At 41.0% G+C, this 18,393-nt stretch overlaps 1 protein-coding gene across 2 annotated transcripts; it reads left to right on the forward strand.

Annotated features, from left to right (window-relative positions):
• The first annotated feature begins 59 nt into the window (after positions 1-59).
• On the forward strand, positions 60-16,145 carry CB2H6orf62 (chromosome B2 C6orf62 homolog). 2 transcript variants are annotated; one of them, XM_045497217.1, is made up of 5 exons: positions 60-2,559; positions 5,063-5,239; positions 6,072-6,194; positions 10,275-10,409; positions 14,733-16,145. In XM_045497217.1, exons 1-5 carry the CDS (start codon positions 2,431-2,433, stop codon positions 14,856-14,858), a joined length of 690 nt encoding a protein of 229 aa, XP_045353173.1. In that variant the 5' UTR covers positions 60-2,430; the 3' UTR covers positions 14,859-16,145. The 2 variants fall into 2 exon arrangements, with proteins under 2 accessions (XP_045353173.1, XP_045353174.1); XM_045497218.1 differs by having other exon boundaries at positions 121-1,195.
• The last annotated feature ends 2,248 nt before the right edge of the window (positions 16,146-18,393 follow it).

Genomic DNA, 18,393 nt, shown 5'->3' on the forward strand with positions numbered 1-18,393 from the left:
GATGGTGGCGGCCCGCGCGGTGCGCAGCCGCAGAGAGTTCTGGGCGGTGCCGGCGAGGGGCGTGTGACGCAGCGGCCGTCGCTGCCATTTTAAGTTGTTTGTTCTCGCTCCCCTCCTCAAACGCGATTCTGCCCCGGACCCGGGAGGCGCCCGAGGCCGCCGCCGTTTCCGCAGCCTGCGGTTGGGGGGGAAACGAGGCTGTGCCACCGCGGACTCTCACCCTCCGCTTCGGCTTTGCCCCCTCCGGGTCTCCTCGACCTTCCTTCCTGAGAGCCGGAACCCGACCGTGGGGGAAGAAAGACTCGAGAGCAGATGCTTGAACTGAAATAACTTTATTTTGGGGGGTTTGCTTCGCTGACAGACCCCGTAGCGCAGGGCTCCCCTCCCCTTCCTCCCCTCCCCCTCCGCCGCCAGTACCAATCCCACCCCTCTTTCTCCTCGTTACTTCTTCTCCTTTCTCTCGGTCTCTCTCTCTCTTTCTCTCTCTCTTTCTCTCTCTTTCTCTCTCTCGCCGCCGCCGCCTCCGCGTCCTTCCGTCCGCCGCCGCCCGGGGCGCCGAGCCAGACTATGGGTCCCAGGTGGGGGCTGAGCGGCGGCAGCAGCGCGGGCGGCCCGGTCACAGTGCGCACTGCAGCGGGGATGGAGGGGCTCAGTTGGCTGGTGGTTTTCTCTTGACATGGCTCCTGCCCGTGCTGCGAGCAGCGCCCCCGCCGCCGCCTCCTCTTCTGCCGCCGCCACCGCTCCGCCCGCAGGCTGCGGCTAGAGGGCCCGAACCCCGCCCGAGCGTCGGTCAGTGAGTCCCGGTCTGCGCGGGGACAGGGAGGGCATTTCCCCGTCACCCGCCCCCGTCCCAGCTGCCTCGGTTCCACCCCTCTGCCCCCTCGGGAAACCAACTAATGACCCCACCCTAAACTAGCCAAACTCGGGAAACATGGTCTGTTCAACGTGAGAGAGAGCGAGCGAGCTTAATCCGGAATCCGGGAACTTCAGGGCCTTTTTTTTTTTTTTTTTTTTTTTTTCCGGGGGGGGTGGGCTGGGCGTACTTTAAAAAGTAATTCATATTAACACAACTATTTTCTTTTTTTCCCACTGATCCATCCCATTTTCCCTCTCCCGCCTCCTCTACCCGGGCGGGAATTGTTTCCACGATGAAATGAGTGAAAACCCGAGTGATCCTGTGTCTCCCGTGGTGCGAGTGAGTCGCTGCCGCTGAAGGCAAAGGGTGGGGGTGGGACCTGGGGGGTGGAAGGCAGGTGGTCCCTGGGCGCTGCCTGGGATCTGTCTGGGAGAAGAGCCCACCGCCTTTGCCTCAGCAATGCTCGCAAGAAGATAAGTCGCGCTCCCCACGATCTTGAACGGGGCCAGATTCCTAGGGAAGGCTCCCTTTGGGGAATGTAGGACTCATTGCAGGGCTGGGGGTGTTGGGATCCCGGGCATTAATCAGGTCCAGCCACAGAGCCGGAATAACTGTTATATCGTGTTATATACCCCCTTTCTCTCTGCCATCATGATTTTCCATGGCAGCAGCATTAGCAGTCGCCTGAGGGTGAAAATGTGGGTGATGGGGAAGTTGGTAATGACTCCGCTGTTTCTTCTCATGGCTCCTTTGGGCAACACCTGTCCGCCCCCGGTATACACTGTAGTTGATTGCAGGGAAACCCTGTACCTCTCCCCTTCCTTCTCTACCGATTTTGCACTTTTCTCTTTGCTCACCACCAAGTGTAATCAATAACAAGCACTGGCAATACATAGCAATAGTGAAATCTGGAATAACTTAAGAAGTGATTAGGTACTGCAGCCATGGATCTGGCTGGGTAAAACCCAATTGGATATTTCGGTTTCCTTCACCTACCCTGTTTTGGTGTTTGGGGGGGGTTGGGTTTTTCTTTCCCTCCCTTTATAATTTTTTTGTTTTGGTATTTGGAAAGCAGGGATCATTACACTCCCCCCCCCCCCCCCCCGTTCCTTATCATAATCCCTTCTCTAAAGAGGGGGAAAAATCCGGATGGATTTGAAGGATTGGACTGGTGTCAGCTGTGTTTTATTGCACACCTAAATCCTGATAATAGGCTTTTCATTTCCCCCCAAAGCCTTTATTTTGGCATTTAAGCCAAATGCGTTTTCCAAAAAGTTAGTTCCAAGTATTTTCTCCTCTCTGTCTTTCCTTCCTCCCCTTCCTCTTTCCCCATAACCCCAAACGTTATTGTCCAAACATGACTGGACAGCAGCTTTTGTTTCTTGACCCTGTAATATGACAGTCTGCTAATATTGCCAGAAGGTGCAGTTTTTGGGTTACAGTCGTGATTTTAGCTATTCAATCATATTAGCAGGAAAAAAAATGACTTGTTTCTGTTGTACTTGAGTCTTAAGAAAAAGTGCCCATAGTTTAGTGACAATTTCCAAAGGCTTTAGTACCACCTGTATTTCAAAATGGGGGACCCAAACTCCCGGAAGAAACAAGCTCTGAACAGACTACGTGCTCAGCTTAGAAAGAAAAAAGAATCTCTAGCTGACCAGTTTGACTTCAAGATGTATATTGCCTTTGTATTCAAGGAGAAGGTAATTTAAAATTCTTAATGTGAATTAGCACAAGTGATTTTTGTAAGTGTATATTAAGTTATTTGTTACCCTTAAATACCTGCGTGTTAGGTTAAAGAGTGGTTGACAGAAGTCTACGTATGTGCTTTCACTTCGACCCTTATGGGGAATTCTCTGCGCGAGCTGGTGTCGTGCCGGGTAACTCCCCGTGGAAGGCTGGAGGACTTGTTGGTTTGGAAATACTCTAAAGCTTAGTAGGGTCTATTTTTAGTTAACCTGGGGGGAGCAATGTTGTAAAACTCGCATTTCTGTTTTACAATAAATTACATTTATGTAGAGTTACATGGAGAACATTATTAATTGAAGGATTGCCTATAAAGCAGGACGTTTGAAAGTGGTAAATTAGAATCAAGATGTTTACATGCTGAAACTAGTCTGTTCAACTTCTTGTTAAAGATACCTTTTCTCTTGGCACATTTAATGGATTACAATACACTTTAATTTTTAGGAACAACTAAATACTGTTAATGGTTAATTTGTGTTTAGAAGTACAATTTATTAAAATTCAAAAGGACCTAAAGACTGAAATTTCGAGGGGGGGGGTGGTGAACGGAATCAGAATTAACTACACGGTTAAGTAGCAAACAACTGAGTTGCGAGTAGTCAAAGAGAACATTATAAAAGCAGTATTTATTTTTTTGCAACTTAAAATGGCCAGTTTCTTCAATGATCTGTTTGACATGAGATTAGGTTATGAGTATAAGGAACTACTGCTTTAATTGTTGCACCGAAGTTGTGAGCTAATTTCAGACCAGAAATAGATTCTTAGTGTGGCATCTATTTAATATTTGGAAGTTTCCTGGGTATTTACCCCACTCTTAACTCTTGAAGAGTATTTGTACAGGCATACCGTGGTTTTATTGCTCTTCACTTTACTGTGCTTCGTGGGTATTTTGGTTTTTATAAATTGATGGTTTGCGGCAACCCTGGATTGAGTAAGTCTGTCAGCGCCATTTTCCAACAGCATCTGTGCACTTCATGTCTCTGTGTCACATTTGGGTAATTCTAGAAATATTTTAGGCTTTCTTTTAATCAGTGTATTTGTTATGGTGATCTACAATCAGTTATTACTACTTGCTGAAAGCTCGGAGGATCGTTAACATTTTTTAGCAATATTTTTCAATTGAGGTATGTACATTATTTTTTTTAAGACATAATGCTTCTTGCACACTTAATAGACTACAGTGTAGTGTAAACATAATTTTTATACGCCCTGGGAAACCAAAAAATTAATTTGGCGTGCTTTATTGTGGTATTAGCTTTATAGCTGTGGTCAGGAACTGAACCCACGATATCTCCAAGGTATGCCTGTATTTAAGGATGCTTTTGGCTGCTGGAGTATATAGCATTGCAAAGTGATTTCAGAGTGGTGGTTTTGAAGTGATTATCCCAAGATTGGGTAGTACCAGGGATTGACTTTTCCATTTTGTCTTTTTGTTGATGTGTTGACTGCAGAATTGAGAAGATCAGATTTTAATTGAAGGTATTATAAGTTCAGTAGAACTAAATCCAAGACATACTTGGTGAGGTTAGTTCTTTTAATATAGAAGATGCCCTGAGTTGTACCATCTAGTTCTTTAACACCATGAAAACCCATTTTTACTCTGAATGGACAGTGCCCAGGCAATTGTCCTGAGTAGTCCATGAATTTTATAACCTAAATTGATGAGTGCTTGGTTACAAGTAAATTTGAAACTCAGTTTGGTCGTCTTTTAATTTTTTTTCTTGTTTCATATATTGACACTTTTATGTAATACGTAAAAGTGGTAATGATACTTGACTCTTTTAAGGAGTTAAAAAACGGTAGTTTGTACAGCTTTGTTTTTAAACTGTTGAGATTTTAATTTAACTGTGTAGAATCAGTTAAATGAAAGTACATCAAGAGTAAATCACTTTTTTTTTTTTTTTTTTCCCCAACGTTTATTTATTTTTGGGACAGAGAGAGACAGAGCATGAACGGGGGAGGGGCAGAGAGAGAGGGAGACACAGAACCGGAAACAGGCTCCAGGCTCTGAGCCATCAGCCCAGAGCCCGACTCGGGGCTCAAACTCATGGACCGTGAGATCGTGACCTGGCTGAAGTCGGACGCTTAACCGACTGCGCCACCCAGGCGCCCCAATCACTTTTTTTTTTTTTTTTTTAGCATTAGGTGTGTCTAGTGTTTATCTCTCACCATGTTTAAGAAATATTACTGTTTAAAATAAGTTACCTGTTCTGGATACTGTAAGAGCGTGCAGTAAAACATTCTTATTATAGCCTGTTTGTGTGTGGTAGGGGTAACGGGAGTGATGGGGGTTGGAGGAAGAACAGAAGGATCCACCTATTTGAAAATCTGGCATTTCATTATAAAAAATCACTTCAGTTAATACTAGAATAAGGATACATGACATTGTAACATGAACTGGGTGTTAAAAGACAATATGCTACTATCGGTGGGTTAATACGCTTTGTTTTTTCCTTTTAGAAGAAAAAATCAGCACTTTTTGAAGTGTCTGAGGTTATACCAGTTATGACAAATAATTACGAAGAAAATATCCTGAAAGGTGTGCGAGATTCTAGCTATTCCTTGGAAAGTTCCATAGAGCTTTTACAGAAGGATGTGGTACAGCTCCATGCTCCTCGATACCAGTCTATGAGAAGGGTAAGTTCTGTTTGTCAGTCCTGATTTGGTAAGTTTTTACAAGTTAAACTTACATTTTTTCCCCCTAAGAATGAAGTTGACTTCAAATAAAACATGGATGACTTTTTGCGTGTGGTGTTATGCTGATAGTGGTGTGTATTATTGCCGTAAATAATGTTTTATGTTACTGTTTATTGGATTTTCTTTTTTGGGGAGAGAACTGACGTGCTCCTTATAAGTTAAAGTAGAAGGAATTACTGCTGTCAATCTTCTAAATTTCTGCAACTCTTTGGAAGTTAGTATGAACATATTTGAACAGGAGATCCCCACGATTAGTGGCGTGGGGGAAGGTTAGAAAGAACCATGTACTGGTCTGAAAGGTTTACTGGCCTTTGAAAATTAATACGCTGGACTATGATAATAAGGAACAAGAATGGAGAAAATAGTTTTGTGTAAGTATATAATAAAAATACCAAGACAGCTTTGCTTATATATTAACTAGGTTCTGCTTTTGAAGAATGGAAATAAAAAATACTGGGACTTAACCAGAAAAATCAGCCTGAGTTGGAGTTTTCACCATGTGCTGATTAATCTAGGTCTTGATATGAGCAACATTGGACTGAGTATGTGGAGTCTACAAGATAAAGATTAGAAGTAGGCCATGGGCTAGTCAGATTGGGTACTGTTCTATTCCTCTTACCTCTTAATACATAAAATGATGCTTCACGCACCTTCTGTACTTGTGAAATGTTTCTGTAATCAAACCTGTAATTGGTGACATTCATTGCTTGTTATAACTTTGTTTCTTTGAAAGTAATTTTTTTTTTTTTTTTTTTTTTTGGTCATTTTATAGGATGTAATTGGCTGTACTCAGGAGATGGATTTCATTCTTTGGCCTCGGAATGATATTGAAAAAATTGTCTGTCTCCTGTTTTCTAGGTGGAAGGAATCTGATGAGCCTTTTAGGCCTGTTCAGGTATTTTATTCTAAGTGTGGTGTACACTTAAGTGAGTAAATAGGGCCTAACTTAAATTTTTTTGAGAATATGCCTTCTAATCAGTTTTAACTCATGAGTTGCTCTCGTCTGTTTGGATATTGTGATGCAAGAGGAGAAAGCATTTGGGTGACAGAATCTCTTGAGAATGAGAGGTGGTCCTAACTACTCCAGTGTGTCTTTGAAATAACGGCTAGAGAAAATCTTTGAGGATAGATTTACAGAGGGGCCCATGAATGAACTCAGGTGATCTCTCCTCTGAAATTGTACTCCCAAAATAGTATACCTAACCATCTGGTTCTCAAAGGAGTCTGATATAAGAAATCCTTTTCTAAAAGTAGATTTGTGTATAAAACTATACAAGAGAGGAGTAAATCTGGTAGTGGTGGTGAAGTAATCTTCCCGGACATCTCTGCCAACTTTTGACTTGTCATTTGATGTACTAGTTTCTAGTATTGAAGAGCATTTGCCCTTGAGGCAGTGATCCTAATTTTATGTATGGTAGCTTTATATGCATAGGAGAAAGTAAAGTAACCTCCCCTGAAATACCAACATGGTTACTTCTAGGTCAGGTATGGCCAAGTTTTATTCTACATATATGTAAATGTCGTAAATACATCAATCATACTTATATCTATAATAAAAATAGCGAAAATTATGATTGAAAAAATTTTGCATTTATCCATTACTATGAAGTATCTTTATGGTGCTTTTGTGTATGAACAAATTGGTATATTCCCCCTGTCCCCATGGTAATGTTTTGCACAACAGCTCAAATTATCGTTCTTTTTCTAAGGTTCATTTGACAGAAATAAGTTCTAAAGTTAACATATAGCCCTAAATGTGGGTAAAAGTATTGCGTATTCATGTTTTCCTTTAATGGATGATACTAACTCACGTGAATGTGCTGGAGAATAGAAGTTTAATGTGGCAAGCAGGAAGACCAGGAATGATGGGGCGTGTTTGTAGTTATCAGAGCATGTCTTACGCATCAGCTGTAACTGCTGTCCGGAAGCACTGGAAGGATTTTTTTTTTCATTCAGAATTTTTCACTGGGAAACTGGTTCACTTCTCCCTGTATTTTTAAAAATTTCCAATTCTCTTCTCTTTCCCTCTGAGACCTTATTTGGGATAGTTGTGTTAAAATAGTCTTGTCTCAAGTCAAGCACTACTTTTTCAAATAATGGTGTTTGAGAGTTGTGCTAGGCTGTCTCCTGAATATATACATTTAATCTTCATCCTTACAATAACGATGCAGACAGGAGCCTCCTTTTGCCAAGGAAGACTCTGAGGCAGTTGCAGATTAGCTAAACAGCCCAAGGTCGTGCAGTTAAGTGGCAATCAAGACGTAATTCCTGTAAAGCTTATGCTCAGAATTTGCTACTCTGTACTGTGGGAAGTGCCCTGTATTATAAAAACCTAATATTATGGACTGAGTGTAAGCACTATATAGGGTAGAGGTGGACTGAGTATAAGCACTTTATAGGACAGAGGTAAGTTTAGAGTTCAGCTTCAGGAAACAAGTTAATAGTGTAAAGATGAACTTACTTCCCTTGTAATTTAAAATAGTATCCTGAATGAGAGGTCATAAATATAAATAATTTCGTTCTTGAGGTAAATGAAAGAAGGAAAGATAAACTTCAATTTGAAAACTTTCTTTTGTTTTTTTTTTTGATTCTTTGACTCTTGAAGCACTTTAACTTTTTTTTTTTAACTTTTTTTTTTTTTTTTTGAGAGAGACCAGGCGTCAGTGGGGGAGGGGCAGAGAGCGAGGGAGTTACAGATTCTGAAGCAGGCTCCAGGCTCCGAGCTGTCAGCAGAGCCAGATGCAGGGCTCAAACTCACGGGCTGCGAGATCATGACCTGACCTGAGCCGAAGTTAGACACCCAACTGACTGAGCCACCCAGACGCCCCTTGAAGCACTTTAAAGTTTGAATAGTAATGAGATTTAGTAGGAACCAGAGTAAAGGTTGTTTTTCGATAACAAGTTCCTACTATATTCAAAGTACTAGGTGGTACGTGTTAAAATCTCTCTTCTTTCCTCTTTATCCCTAAACGCTCTTGCTGCGTTAGTTCTTCATCACACTGTTCAAATATTTTGTTACTTCTCGGCATTGCTTTCATGCTGCTTATTAGGGTTTTCTTTTTGGTGGGGACTATTCCTTCCTTCCTTCCTAAATCTTTATGTATTCAATAGGATAGAATTGAAATGCCACAGAAACATAGAAGCCCTTTTCAGTCTCACTGAAATCTCTTTTCAGTGTGATGTTCTACTGGCCTCTTCTAGTCTCTCCCTGGTATTTGCCATACTGGAATACTTGAAGCTTTCTTACTTGAACAGTTTTTTGTTTTTTTTTTTAAGTTTTTAAATAATTGTTTATTTTTGAGAGAGAGAGGCAGAGTGCAAGCAGGGAGGGCAGAAAGAGAGAGGGAGACAGAGGATCCGAAGCAGCCTCCAGGCTCTGAGCTGTCAGCACAGAGCCCGATGCGGAGCTCAAAGTCACGAGCCGTGAGATCATGACCTGAGCCCAAGTTGGATGCACAACTGACTGAGCCAGCCGGGTGCCCCACTTGCTTGAATAGTATTTTAATTTTGACACATTTGTGCTTAATGTTGGCCCTGTTTCCTGGAATGGCATTTTCCAAATTACCTTTTCTTAGCGCTTTCCCGGGGAAAATTACTGTCCTCTTTCCAAGGCCCAATCCACAATCATTTGCTAATACTGCCTACAGCGCCCGCTGTGTTAATTATTTCTCCCTTCTTCACGTAGCACTCTGAAGATAGGAACTCAGTTTAGGGTTTTACAGATAACCTCAGCTTATTCTAGGAAAGATTTGAAGCAAGTTAGGTTTTATATTTGCATGTGCGTATCCTTTTGAGCCGTGTCAGAACCTTAGTAGCCTTATTTTCATATTCATAAATATTTGAATTTGTGCAGAGATACAGTGGAATATCCTTTTTCCATGCAACAGTGTGGGGGGAGCATATCATTTTATGTTATGGCTTGTAAGAGAAGCTAGGCAGTCAAATTCTAGATCGCAGGAACTGGTTTTTCCTTGTCAGTGTTTCTTGCTGTCTTGACATAAGAAGATAAAAGTTGAGTCAAATGGACTAACAGTCTTTCTTAAAATAATTGAACATTATATAAATAAAGAGATCTTTAAGGTTTCTCTGCTTTTTGAATTCTCCATTAGCCTGGTTGTTTCACCCAGCACTTAGTGTCTCCACGGACGTTTTGTGGGAGGATGGAGTTGATTTTCCTCATGTTAAAAGAGTAAAAGGATGTTCTGATTTGAGAATACTTCTTCCTAACTTAAAGTTTTTTTTAATCTGAAAAAACCCCACATGAAAACATCTTTAAAATTTTGAGGGGTTCATAACATCCTCAAGTCCATCTATGTTAGGACTGGATACCTTTCAGGTGTGGGCTTTATGTATCATTTAATCCCCTTAACTGTCCTGATGGGTTAGAACCTGAGATGAAACTGAAGTTTAGAAAAGTTAGGGGATATGTACAAGGTCACGTAAGTAGTGACATGTACTGCTGAGATTGGAATACATCTCTTCGTAAAAGCTATCTGTAGTGTGTTCTTTATAATAAAAAGGAGCGAGGTGTCATTCGGCTTATTTAAGCATTACATTGGGGGACACCAAATATGTTGGAAGTTTTGAGCCATGTAGGTTTGAAAATCTAGTTTTATAGAATTTGGCCTAAAATCATTGAGAATGAGGATCTAGTCACCCTGATGCAGTGTTTTTCTTGAAGGTCGAATTCTGTAATGGAGTGCTGTTCACTAGAACTTTCTGTGATAAAGGCAATGCTATGTATCTCAACAGACTGTTCACAATGGTGGCCACTGGCCACATGTGATTATTGAATATTTGAGATGTGGCTAGTGTTAGCGAAGGACTGAATTTTAAAATGCATTTAATATGTTAAACTTGAGTAGGCATAGTTGGCTACTGCATTGGATGGCACAACTCGATGCCTGTGGATGCGGTAGATGTTTCAAGTAGGGTAACGTCTTTGTACTTACATGTAAATGTGTTTCTTAATTAGGCCAAATTTGAGTTTCATCACGGTGACTATGAAAAACAGTTTCTGCATGTACTGAGCCGCAAGGACAAGACTGGAATTGTTGTCAACAATCCTAACCAGTCAGTGTTTCTCTTCATTGACAGACAGCACTTGCAGGTAAGCATTTTTTAATTTTAATTTTTTTTCCCTGCCTGCCTGCCTTCCTTCCACTTAACTCCTCATTTAAAAAGCTTATTCGTTAGGGGTGCCTGGGTGGCTCATTTGGTTAAGTGTCCAACTCTTGGTTTTGGCTCAGGTCATGATCTCACAGTTTTGTGAGTTTGAGCCATGTGGAGCCTGCTTGGGATTCTCTGTCTCCCTCTCTCTCTGCCCTTTCCCCAATCATGCTCTCTCTCTCAAAATAAACAAACTAAAAAAAAAAAAAAAAAAACACTTGTTAGCAAAAGATTTTTTTTAAAAATGTTTATTTTTGAGAATGAGTGCAAGTGGGGTAGGGACAGAAGGAGAGGGGGACAGAGGATCCAAAGAAGTCTCTGCACTGATAGCAGAGCCTGATGTGGGGCTCGAACTCACAAACGGGGAGATCCAACTGAGCCACCCAGGCAACCAGCAAATTATTTTTCCATATGTGTTAATTAATTCTGTTTTGCCACTTAAAAACTGCATTATTTTTGAAGTTATTTAAAAATCAAAAGATACCCTGGGCCTCACCCTAGAATAGTGGTTCCCAAACTTTGCTGCATATTAGAACTGCCTGAGAGCTTTTAAAAGTCATGATTCTAGTAAACTCCAGTGAACTTAAAACAGCGTGGTTTTTTTGTTTTTAAATTTTAACATTTATTTATTTTCGAGGGATAGAGACAGAGCATGAGTGGGGGAGGGGGAGCCAGAGAGAGAGAGACAGAGTCCGAAGCAAGCTCCAGGCTCTGAGCTGTTTTGTTAGCACAGAGCCCAACGCGGGGCTTGAACTCACAAACTGTGAGACCATGACCTGTGCTGAAGTCGGAAGCTCAACCGACTGAGCCACCCGGGCACCCCAAAACAGTGTTTTAAGAAACCCTGCGGTAGAGCTTTTCTAAGTAAAGTACGGTCAACAGACCATAGCAGATTCTTAAATATGTGGACTCTCAGGCCCTACCCCAATCCTACTCAATCAGAATCTATGTTTTGAACAAAATCTTCAGGTGGTTAGTAACACAGATTATGTTTTGAGATGCTGTAGCCTTAGATCTTATAAATAAAAATCTGGAGGCTTCTTGGTGGCTCAGTCGGTTAAACGTCCGACTTCGGCTCAGGTCATGATCTCACAGTTTGCGAGTTGGAGCCCCACATCGGGCTCTGTACTGACAGCTCTGAGCATGGAGCCTGCTTGGGATTCTGTGTCTCCCTCTCTCTCTGCCTTTCCCCTGCTCACGCTCTGTCTCAAAAATAAAGAAACTTAATTAAAAAGATTATTTTTTTAAAAATCTGAAGGGATAAAATACATCTGTATTTAAAAGATCCAAATGTGTTTTAAATAAGCACTTTCAATTTAAGTGATGCAGGTATTCCAGATTCTTTCTTATTCTGTAGAACGTTCTTTATCTCATCAACCTAAACCTGAGTATCATCACTTAGAATTTATAACATGTTTTGTTATTAACCTTTAAAAATAGCATCGCTTTAATTACCATTCATTCAACAAATGAATGCCTACTACTGTGTGCCAGGTGCTGTGCAACAGTGAACCCATTAGACAGAAATTCTGTCATCAGGGACTCCCACTGCATGGTAGGGGAGGCCCAGCAGCAGAGAAGTACAGTATGCAACTCACGTGATGAGTGCTAAGAGAAGATGGTGCGGGGTATGTAAGCCATTGGGTCAGAATTCTTAAATGGTGTCCCCAGAGAAGGCCTCACCGGGCAGGTGATTTAGAAGAGTATTTATGATACTAGTTATGCCTTGTAGAACATTGTTTATTTTTACTAGAAGAGTATGACAGTAAAAACATGAAGGTGAATCATACTGCTACCTTCAAGGAACTGAAGACTCCTTAGGAAGATTATATGTTGACTTTGTATCTTGTAAGAACATTTTAAAACACATATGGTATTATAGGTACAAGTAAGAACTATGGGAAGAAAGTTAATTTCAGTGGAGGCATTTCATAAAACTAACAAAAAAACATACGACTTGGGTGGGTTTTGGGGGTTTTCTTTTCTGTTTCATCTTTACCTTAGCTCTCCTATGGTGGGTATTTTGAAGTTGCCTTAGTTTTCCTTTTTAATTACTTGTAGTGTACTTTCATTTGAGTAACTTACTTAGATAATACTGGATAGCAGGCTGTTGACTTCTATTATGGAATCCACAATAGAGATTGAGAGAGTGTAAGCTGGGGAGAGGGCCAGAGGGAGAGAGAGAGAATCTTAAGCAGGTTTCACACTCAGCTCAGAACCCTACGCAGGGCTCAGTGTCACAACCCTGGGATCATGGCCTGAGCCGAAATCAAAAGTCAGACACTCAACTGACTGAGCCACCCAGACACCCCGATTATCACGCAGATGTACAGATCAATAATACTATATAGAAATGGCTAGTGGCTTGAAGGAGTAACATTGCTAAATAAGTAGGAAATCGTCTTCTGTTTTTATATCAAAGTCAGATGTTTATGCTTTATGAAGCAAATAGCTTGAATCCTTTTAATGAAAAGAAAGTTGTAAGCTTGTCAGCTAAGTTCATGTTGTAGGTAGGGTGACCAGCAGTCTGTCTGTCTGTCTGGAATGCCCTGATTTTTGCATTGAAAGTCCCAAGTCCTAGGAACCTTAATTGTGGGCAGTGCGATGGCTGGTGTCAACCCTGACTGTAGATGCATCTGGTCTCCAGCGCTCTTAGGTGCATCTTTCACTCTGGTCATTACTGGTCTTCCTGACCCGGAGATGTGTTGCCATACCTGCCCTGTCAAGAGGATCGAGGGACCCAACAGGGTGGCCAACGCAGGGTGCGTTACTTACCGGCCTCAAGGAGCCGTACAGGCATGAGCTCACGTCATCCTCCCCACAGTCCTGGGAGGCGTAGGTCTTCTTACTCCCATTTTAGAGGCGAGGAAATCAGGAAACGAAAGAACTTGATCACAGTCGTCTAGCAGAGATCGTATGTCCTTCATAATGCAAGATGTATGGAAAGAGCTAGACAAATGATAATTTTGGAGGGGAATGTGGTAGAGAGGCACGTGCCTGGAGTCTGGGTTCTAATCCACATGCAGCCACTGACTGGCTATGAAATCTTGGACAGGTAACTTCTGTGAGTGTGTTTTTTTGTTAAATTGAATAAACGATATTCATAAGGTTGTTGTAGCATTTAAAGTGAAAAAATAGCACCTGGGTGGCTCAGTTGGTTAAGTGTCTGTTGGTTTTGGCTAAGGTCATGATCTCGTGGTTTCCTGAGTTCGATCCCCACGTCGGGCACTGTGCTGGCAGTGTGAAGCCTGCTTGGGATTCTCTCTCTCCCTCTCTCTCTCTGCCCCTCCTAACTCATGCTCTCTCTCTCTCAAAATAAATAACCTTAAGAAATTTCTTTAAAGTAAAAAAACATATGTGCATTATGTGGTTTATTTATATATAGAGACTGCTTTTTTTTTAAAGGTGCTGAAGTGAAAAGAACTTTGAAGGCGGGCGGTTCAAGGGTTTTAGATTCCGTCTTCCGTTTACTGGCAGTGGTGATCTGTGAAAGCACCTAGCACACTTGCCATAAGCTAGATGTTAAATGGTGACTTTTTTTTTTTTTTTAATGTTTTGTTTTTTGAGAGAGAGAGAGAGCTGGGGAGGGTCAGAGATGTTGGGGGTGGGGGTTGGGGAGAGGATCCCAAGCAGGATCTGCATGGTCAGCACAGAGCCTGATGCAGGTTTTGAACTCACAAAACGGAGAGATCATGACCTGAACTGAAATCGAGAGTTGGACACTAAACTGAGCCACCCAGGTGTCCCCAAGTAACTACTTTTTAAAAATAATACTTACAGTTTTATTTTTCTGGTAATAACTTTTGCTTTCTTCCAGTCTTTTACCCCCGGTTATGCTTCAATCTTTCTTTTTTCTATTTCATATCTTTGCCCTCACTTCTATGACACTTTTGTTGTCCTTGTATATACAGACATGACTTCAAACTTCTGTTAAGATGTGTCTCTATGGCCTTTAACCTTATTTTCCTTTAGCAAGTTGTCCAAGTTGACTTTTCTGACTTCAGTTTTTTGTTTGAATAAACTCTCTAAATGTTTGTTTAGTTTATAATCATGCTTATTCTTTCTGTATTTTATATGGCAAGGTTGTGTCTTCCTAACTAGACTGTGGTCCCTGTGGGTACAGACTGTAATCTGTTCCCTTGATCTGTGTGCTTTATTGCTGTGTGTAAGTGCTTGATAGAATTATGGGAGATTGACTTCATGTGACACTTGATGGGTTATGTAAAGGTCTTCTTTATTAAGATTAAAATGATTCCCCTTGCAGACTCCGAAAAACAAAGCTACAATCTTCAAGTTATGCAGCATCTGCCTCTACCTGCCGCAGGAACAGCTTACGCACTGGGCGGTTGGCACCATAGAGGACCACCTCCGTCCTTACATGCCGGAGTAGGGGCCTGACCAGCAGAGCGGAAAGGATCAGGGAGCGCAGCAGCATTTTGTTTCCTTGTTTTCTTACACTTTATTCTTTCAGAGTTTAAAGAAAATGGACTCATGCACAGAACACTATGCATTTTGAAACGTGTTCATCCTGGATTTTTTTTTTTTTTTTTTTTTAATTATTTGTGTCTCAGAACTTAAAAAAAATTAGGTGTCTTCTGCACGGACTGTGTGAAAGAAGATGCTTTGCATATTTGCTGCACTGCATCAGCATTCTGCTAAAAATGTGAAGTGAAAGGACAGTTGTACACTGAAATGCTTAAATGTATCTGAAAGCACAAGGTGATACTCTTTTTTGATGGTCTTTCCATTTATGCTGGTTTTTGCCTCTCTGACATCTGTCATCAGTATTTAGAGGGTGAGAAGGGAATGTAAAAGGTATACATAACATTGAAACAAATGGAATAGCTTTGCCGTAATCACCGTCGTTCCAGAGCACTGTCAGATTCATTCTAATGACCACAAGTGGTTGTTTAAAAAAAAAAAAAAAAAAATACAACCACGGGGAAGAAATCTTTTAAGAAAAAAAAAAGCATCTCATTGTAGGCATTCTTGCCTCATGTTTTACTGGGCCATGTTTGTTTCCTGGTACTCATAAATAAATGTATGTATTTTATTTCCAGATCTCTTTCCCCAAGTTGTTGTTATAAAAGAGTATTCTGCTGAATGTGGATACAGTTCTACACATTAAAGCAGATCTGGAGTCTGAAGTAGCTAACGCAGCTGTAAAACTGAGAAATCCATGCATAGCTGCAGAAATCATGATAGGGAGAGGACTTTCCTTTTTTGGTTTTTGTTTTTTGGTTTTAAAGAGAAGAGGTTTTTATTACAAAGAAAATGCAGTGAATTGTGCAGAAATACTGGTTTCTACACCATCCTAAAAGAAAACTTTAGGAGGGTTTCTTGGAATAGAAAAAAGTTACTAAAGTTGGCATCTTAAATTGTTAAAAACAAAACAAAACACTGAGTGTCAAAGCTCTAAAAGCAGAACTCATTTTGTGCAATGAACATAAGGAAAGACTACTGTATAGTTTTTTGTTTTTTCTTTTTAATGAAGAAAAGCTTTGCTTAAGGGTTGCATACTTTCATGGAGTAAATCTGAATGATCCTACTCCTTTGGAGTAAAACTTAGTGCTTACTGGTTTCCAAATGTATTTAGCTTCTGGTTGGAATTTGAAAAAAATGAAAACCTAAATAAAATAGGTGAAAGTTCCCTGACTATTCAGGTGAATACACAAAACTGAAGTGGTAACTTTTTTTTCCAAGTCGCTGGGTGGTGTTACTGATGACCTTGGGGGTTATGTTACAGTCCATAGCACACAGTAAACTCAGGACAAAAACCATTTGCGTTTGCAGTTTCAAGAATAGGAATCAAAGACATTTTGTAAGCTTTAACAGGTATCAGGTTGGCCTTGTTCCTTGCTTCATGGAAAAGAAAAATATTTTTTAAAGTAGGCTTCACACCGACCGGGGGCTTGGACTCAACATCCCTGGGATCACGAGTCGCATGCTCCACCAACTGACCCAGCCAGGCACCCCAAGAAGTACTAATTTCAAAATGCTTCCACGTTTTCTCATCAATTGAAAATTTAGAATCTACTTGAAATCATGGCTTTGAATGTTTATCATGGCCAGGTCCTGTTTGAAGCTCTGGTCTCACAAGCCTGAGTGGAAAGAGCTGCAGAGGTTCAGTAACTTGCCCAAGCTCACGTGCGGAGCAGGGAAGATTTAAAACCAGGCCAGCTGTCTCTGTAGGATCCAAACTCTTCATTGTTGTACTATGTTGAATTATACTGGATGTATTCAGTAAGTCAGTTTTTAATTTTATTTTAGAGTCAATTTAGAAAAGGTGTAATACACAAAACTCCTGTATAACCTTTACCCGTGTCTTAGCCACGTTTTTTCCCATTATATATATATATATATATATATATATATATATATATATATATATATAATGTCCTTTCTGAATGATCTGAGCATTTGGTACATATGTCATGGGTACATCTTTATTCCTTCTAGTGCTTCAGCCTAGGTCCCAAGTACAGGGATATTCTTGTATAACCACAGGGAAGTAACCAAATCCAGGAAATGCAGTGTTGATACACCTTCACCTGTCCATATTCCAGTTTTAATTGTCCTAATATCCTCATGTCTTTTTTAAACCTTTGAATGTAGCCGTCACATCTCTAGTCTCTAATCTGGAACAGGTCATTAGCCTTTGTTTAATAACCTTGACATTTTTGAAGAGTAGGCTAATTTTTTAAAAAAATATAAGGTGTTCCTCATTTTGCATTTGAATGCTGTTTCTTTTTCCACAGTTAAATTTGGGATTATTCTGGCCAGCACCCAATCCAGAAATGCACTGTCAAGTTGCTCTTTGTTAATGTTAATTTTGATTGATCAAGGCCTGTTTCTGCATTGTAAAGTTACTGTTTTCCCCCCTTGAAACCAAGAAGCAATCTGGAGAGCAACGTGGAAGTACCCTGCTTTTCATCAGGTGCTCTACTGAGGAGTTCTGATTTTTGCTGTAACCCGTCTTTCACTAGGATAGCTACAAATTGGTAATTTTCCATTATTTACTCCTCCCTCCACATATATCAGCATTTTATTGTAAGGAAGAGCCCTCCCAGCTCTGTCATGGATTATCTACCTACATGGTGTGGATTCAATTCCTCTTTCCCAAAACTGCATAGTTTGCATGCCTCTTACTATTTGAACTTGAACACTTGCTTACTTTCAAGCACAAGAAATGTTCATGTCAATTTCCCTATCTCAGCCCCGTAGCCCCGGAATCCACTATTTTCTCCAAGGAGCCCAGGTTCCTTTTAGAGGGAAGTCTCGGAAATCGAGAACTGGGTGCCCTGTGTGCTTACTGCTCCGGGGAAGTCTGCTCTGTTGAGCACAGATCAAGCACTATTCCTAAACAAGCAAAGAATACTCAGCCTTTAACTGCTGATAGTGTTTCCAAATTTATTTAAAGTTGCTTCCTTTCTTTTTGATGTTTAGTTAATGAAATGTTCAGAAGACCCCATGATGCAAAAATGAAATACTAAGAATGCCACATTCAACAAAACTTGAGAAATGGACTAAGTGATTTGTGATTTAATCTTTCTGATCCCGTTTTGTGATCTGCATGGTTTTATTCTAGGTACTAGAAAAGGTAATAGTATGTTTTTCTCCCCGCCCTTAGGTACAAAATATGCCAGTCCTATGATAAATTCTTTTCCTTTTTTTTTTTAAGTTTATTTTGAGAGAGTCGGGGGAAGGGTAGAGGTGGGGGGGGGGGGAGGGAGACAGGGGCAGAGAATCCCAAGCAGGCTCTGCACCATCAGCTTGAAGCCCAAAGTAGGGCTCAAACTCACGAACCACGAGATCCTGACCTGAGCCGAAATCAAGAGTTGGACGCTCGACTGAGTCACCCAGGCACCTCAATAAATTCTCCATCAGAGAAAAACAGCACATCCATCGGACTATTTCCTATGTCA

This window comes from Leopardus geoffroyi, chromosome B2 (genome assembly GCF_018350155.1).
Source record: "Leopardus geoffroyi isolate Oge1 chromosome B2, O.geoffroyi_Oge1_pat1.0, whole genome shotgun sequence".
In the NCBI taxonomy this organism is placed as follows: Eukaryota; Metazoa; Chordata; class Mammalia; order Carnivora; family Felidae; genus Leopardus; species Leopardus geoffroyi.

Bases quoted from the DNA above. Each gene is read 5' to 3' on its own strand.
- CB2H6orf62 (XM_045497217.1), top strand. From the start codon at position 2,431: ATGGGGGACCCAAACTCCCGGAAGAAACAAGCTCTGAACAGACTACGT. The intron at 2,560-5,062 runs GTAATTTAAAAT...TTTTCCTTTTAG, and splicing joins CCTTTGTATTCAAGGAGAAG to AAGAAAAAATCAGCACTTTT. The intron at 10,410-14,732 runs GTAAGCATTTTT...TTCCCCTTGCAG, and splicing joins TTGACAGACAGCACTTGCAG to ACTCCGAAAAACAAAGCTAC.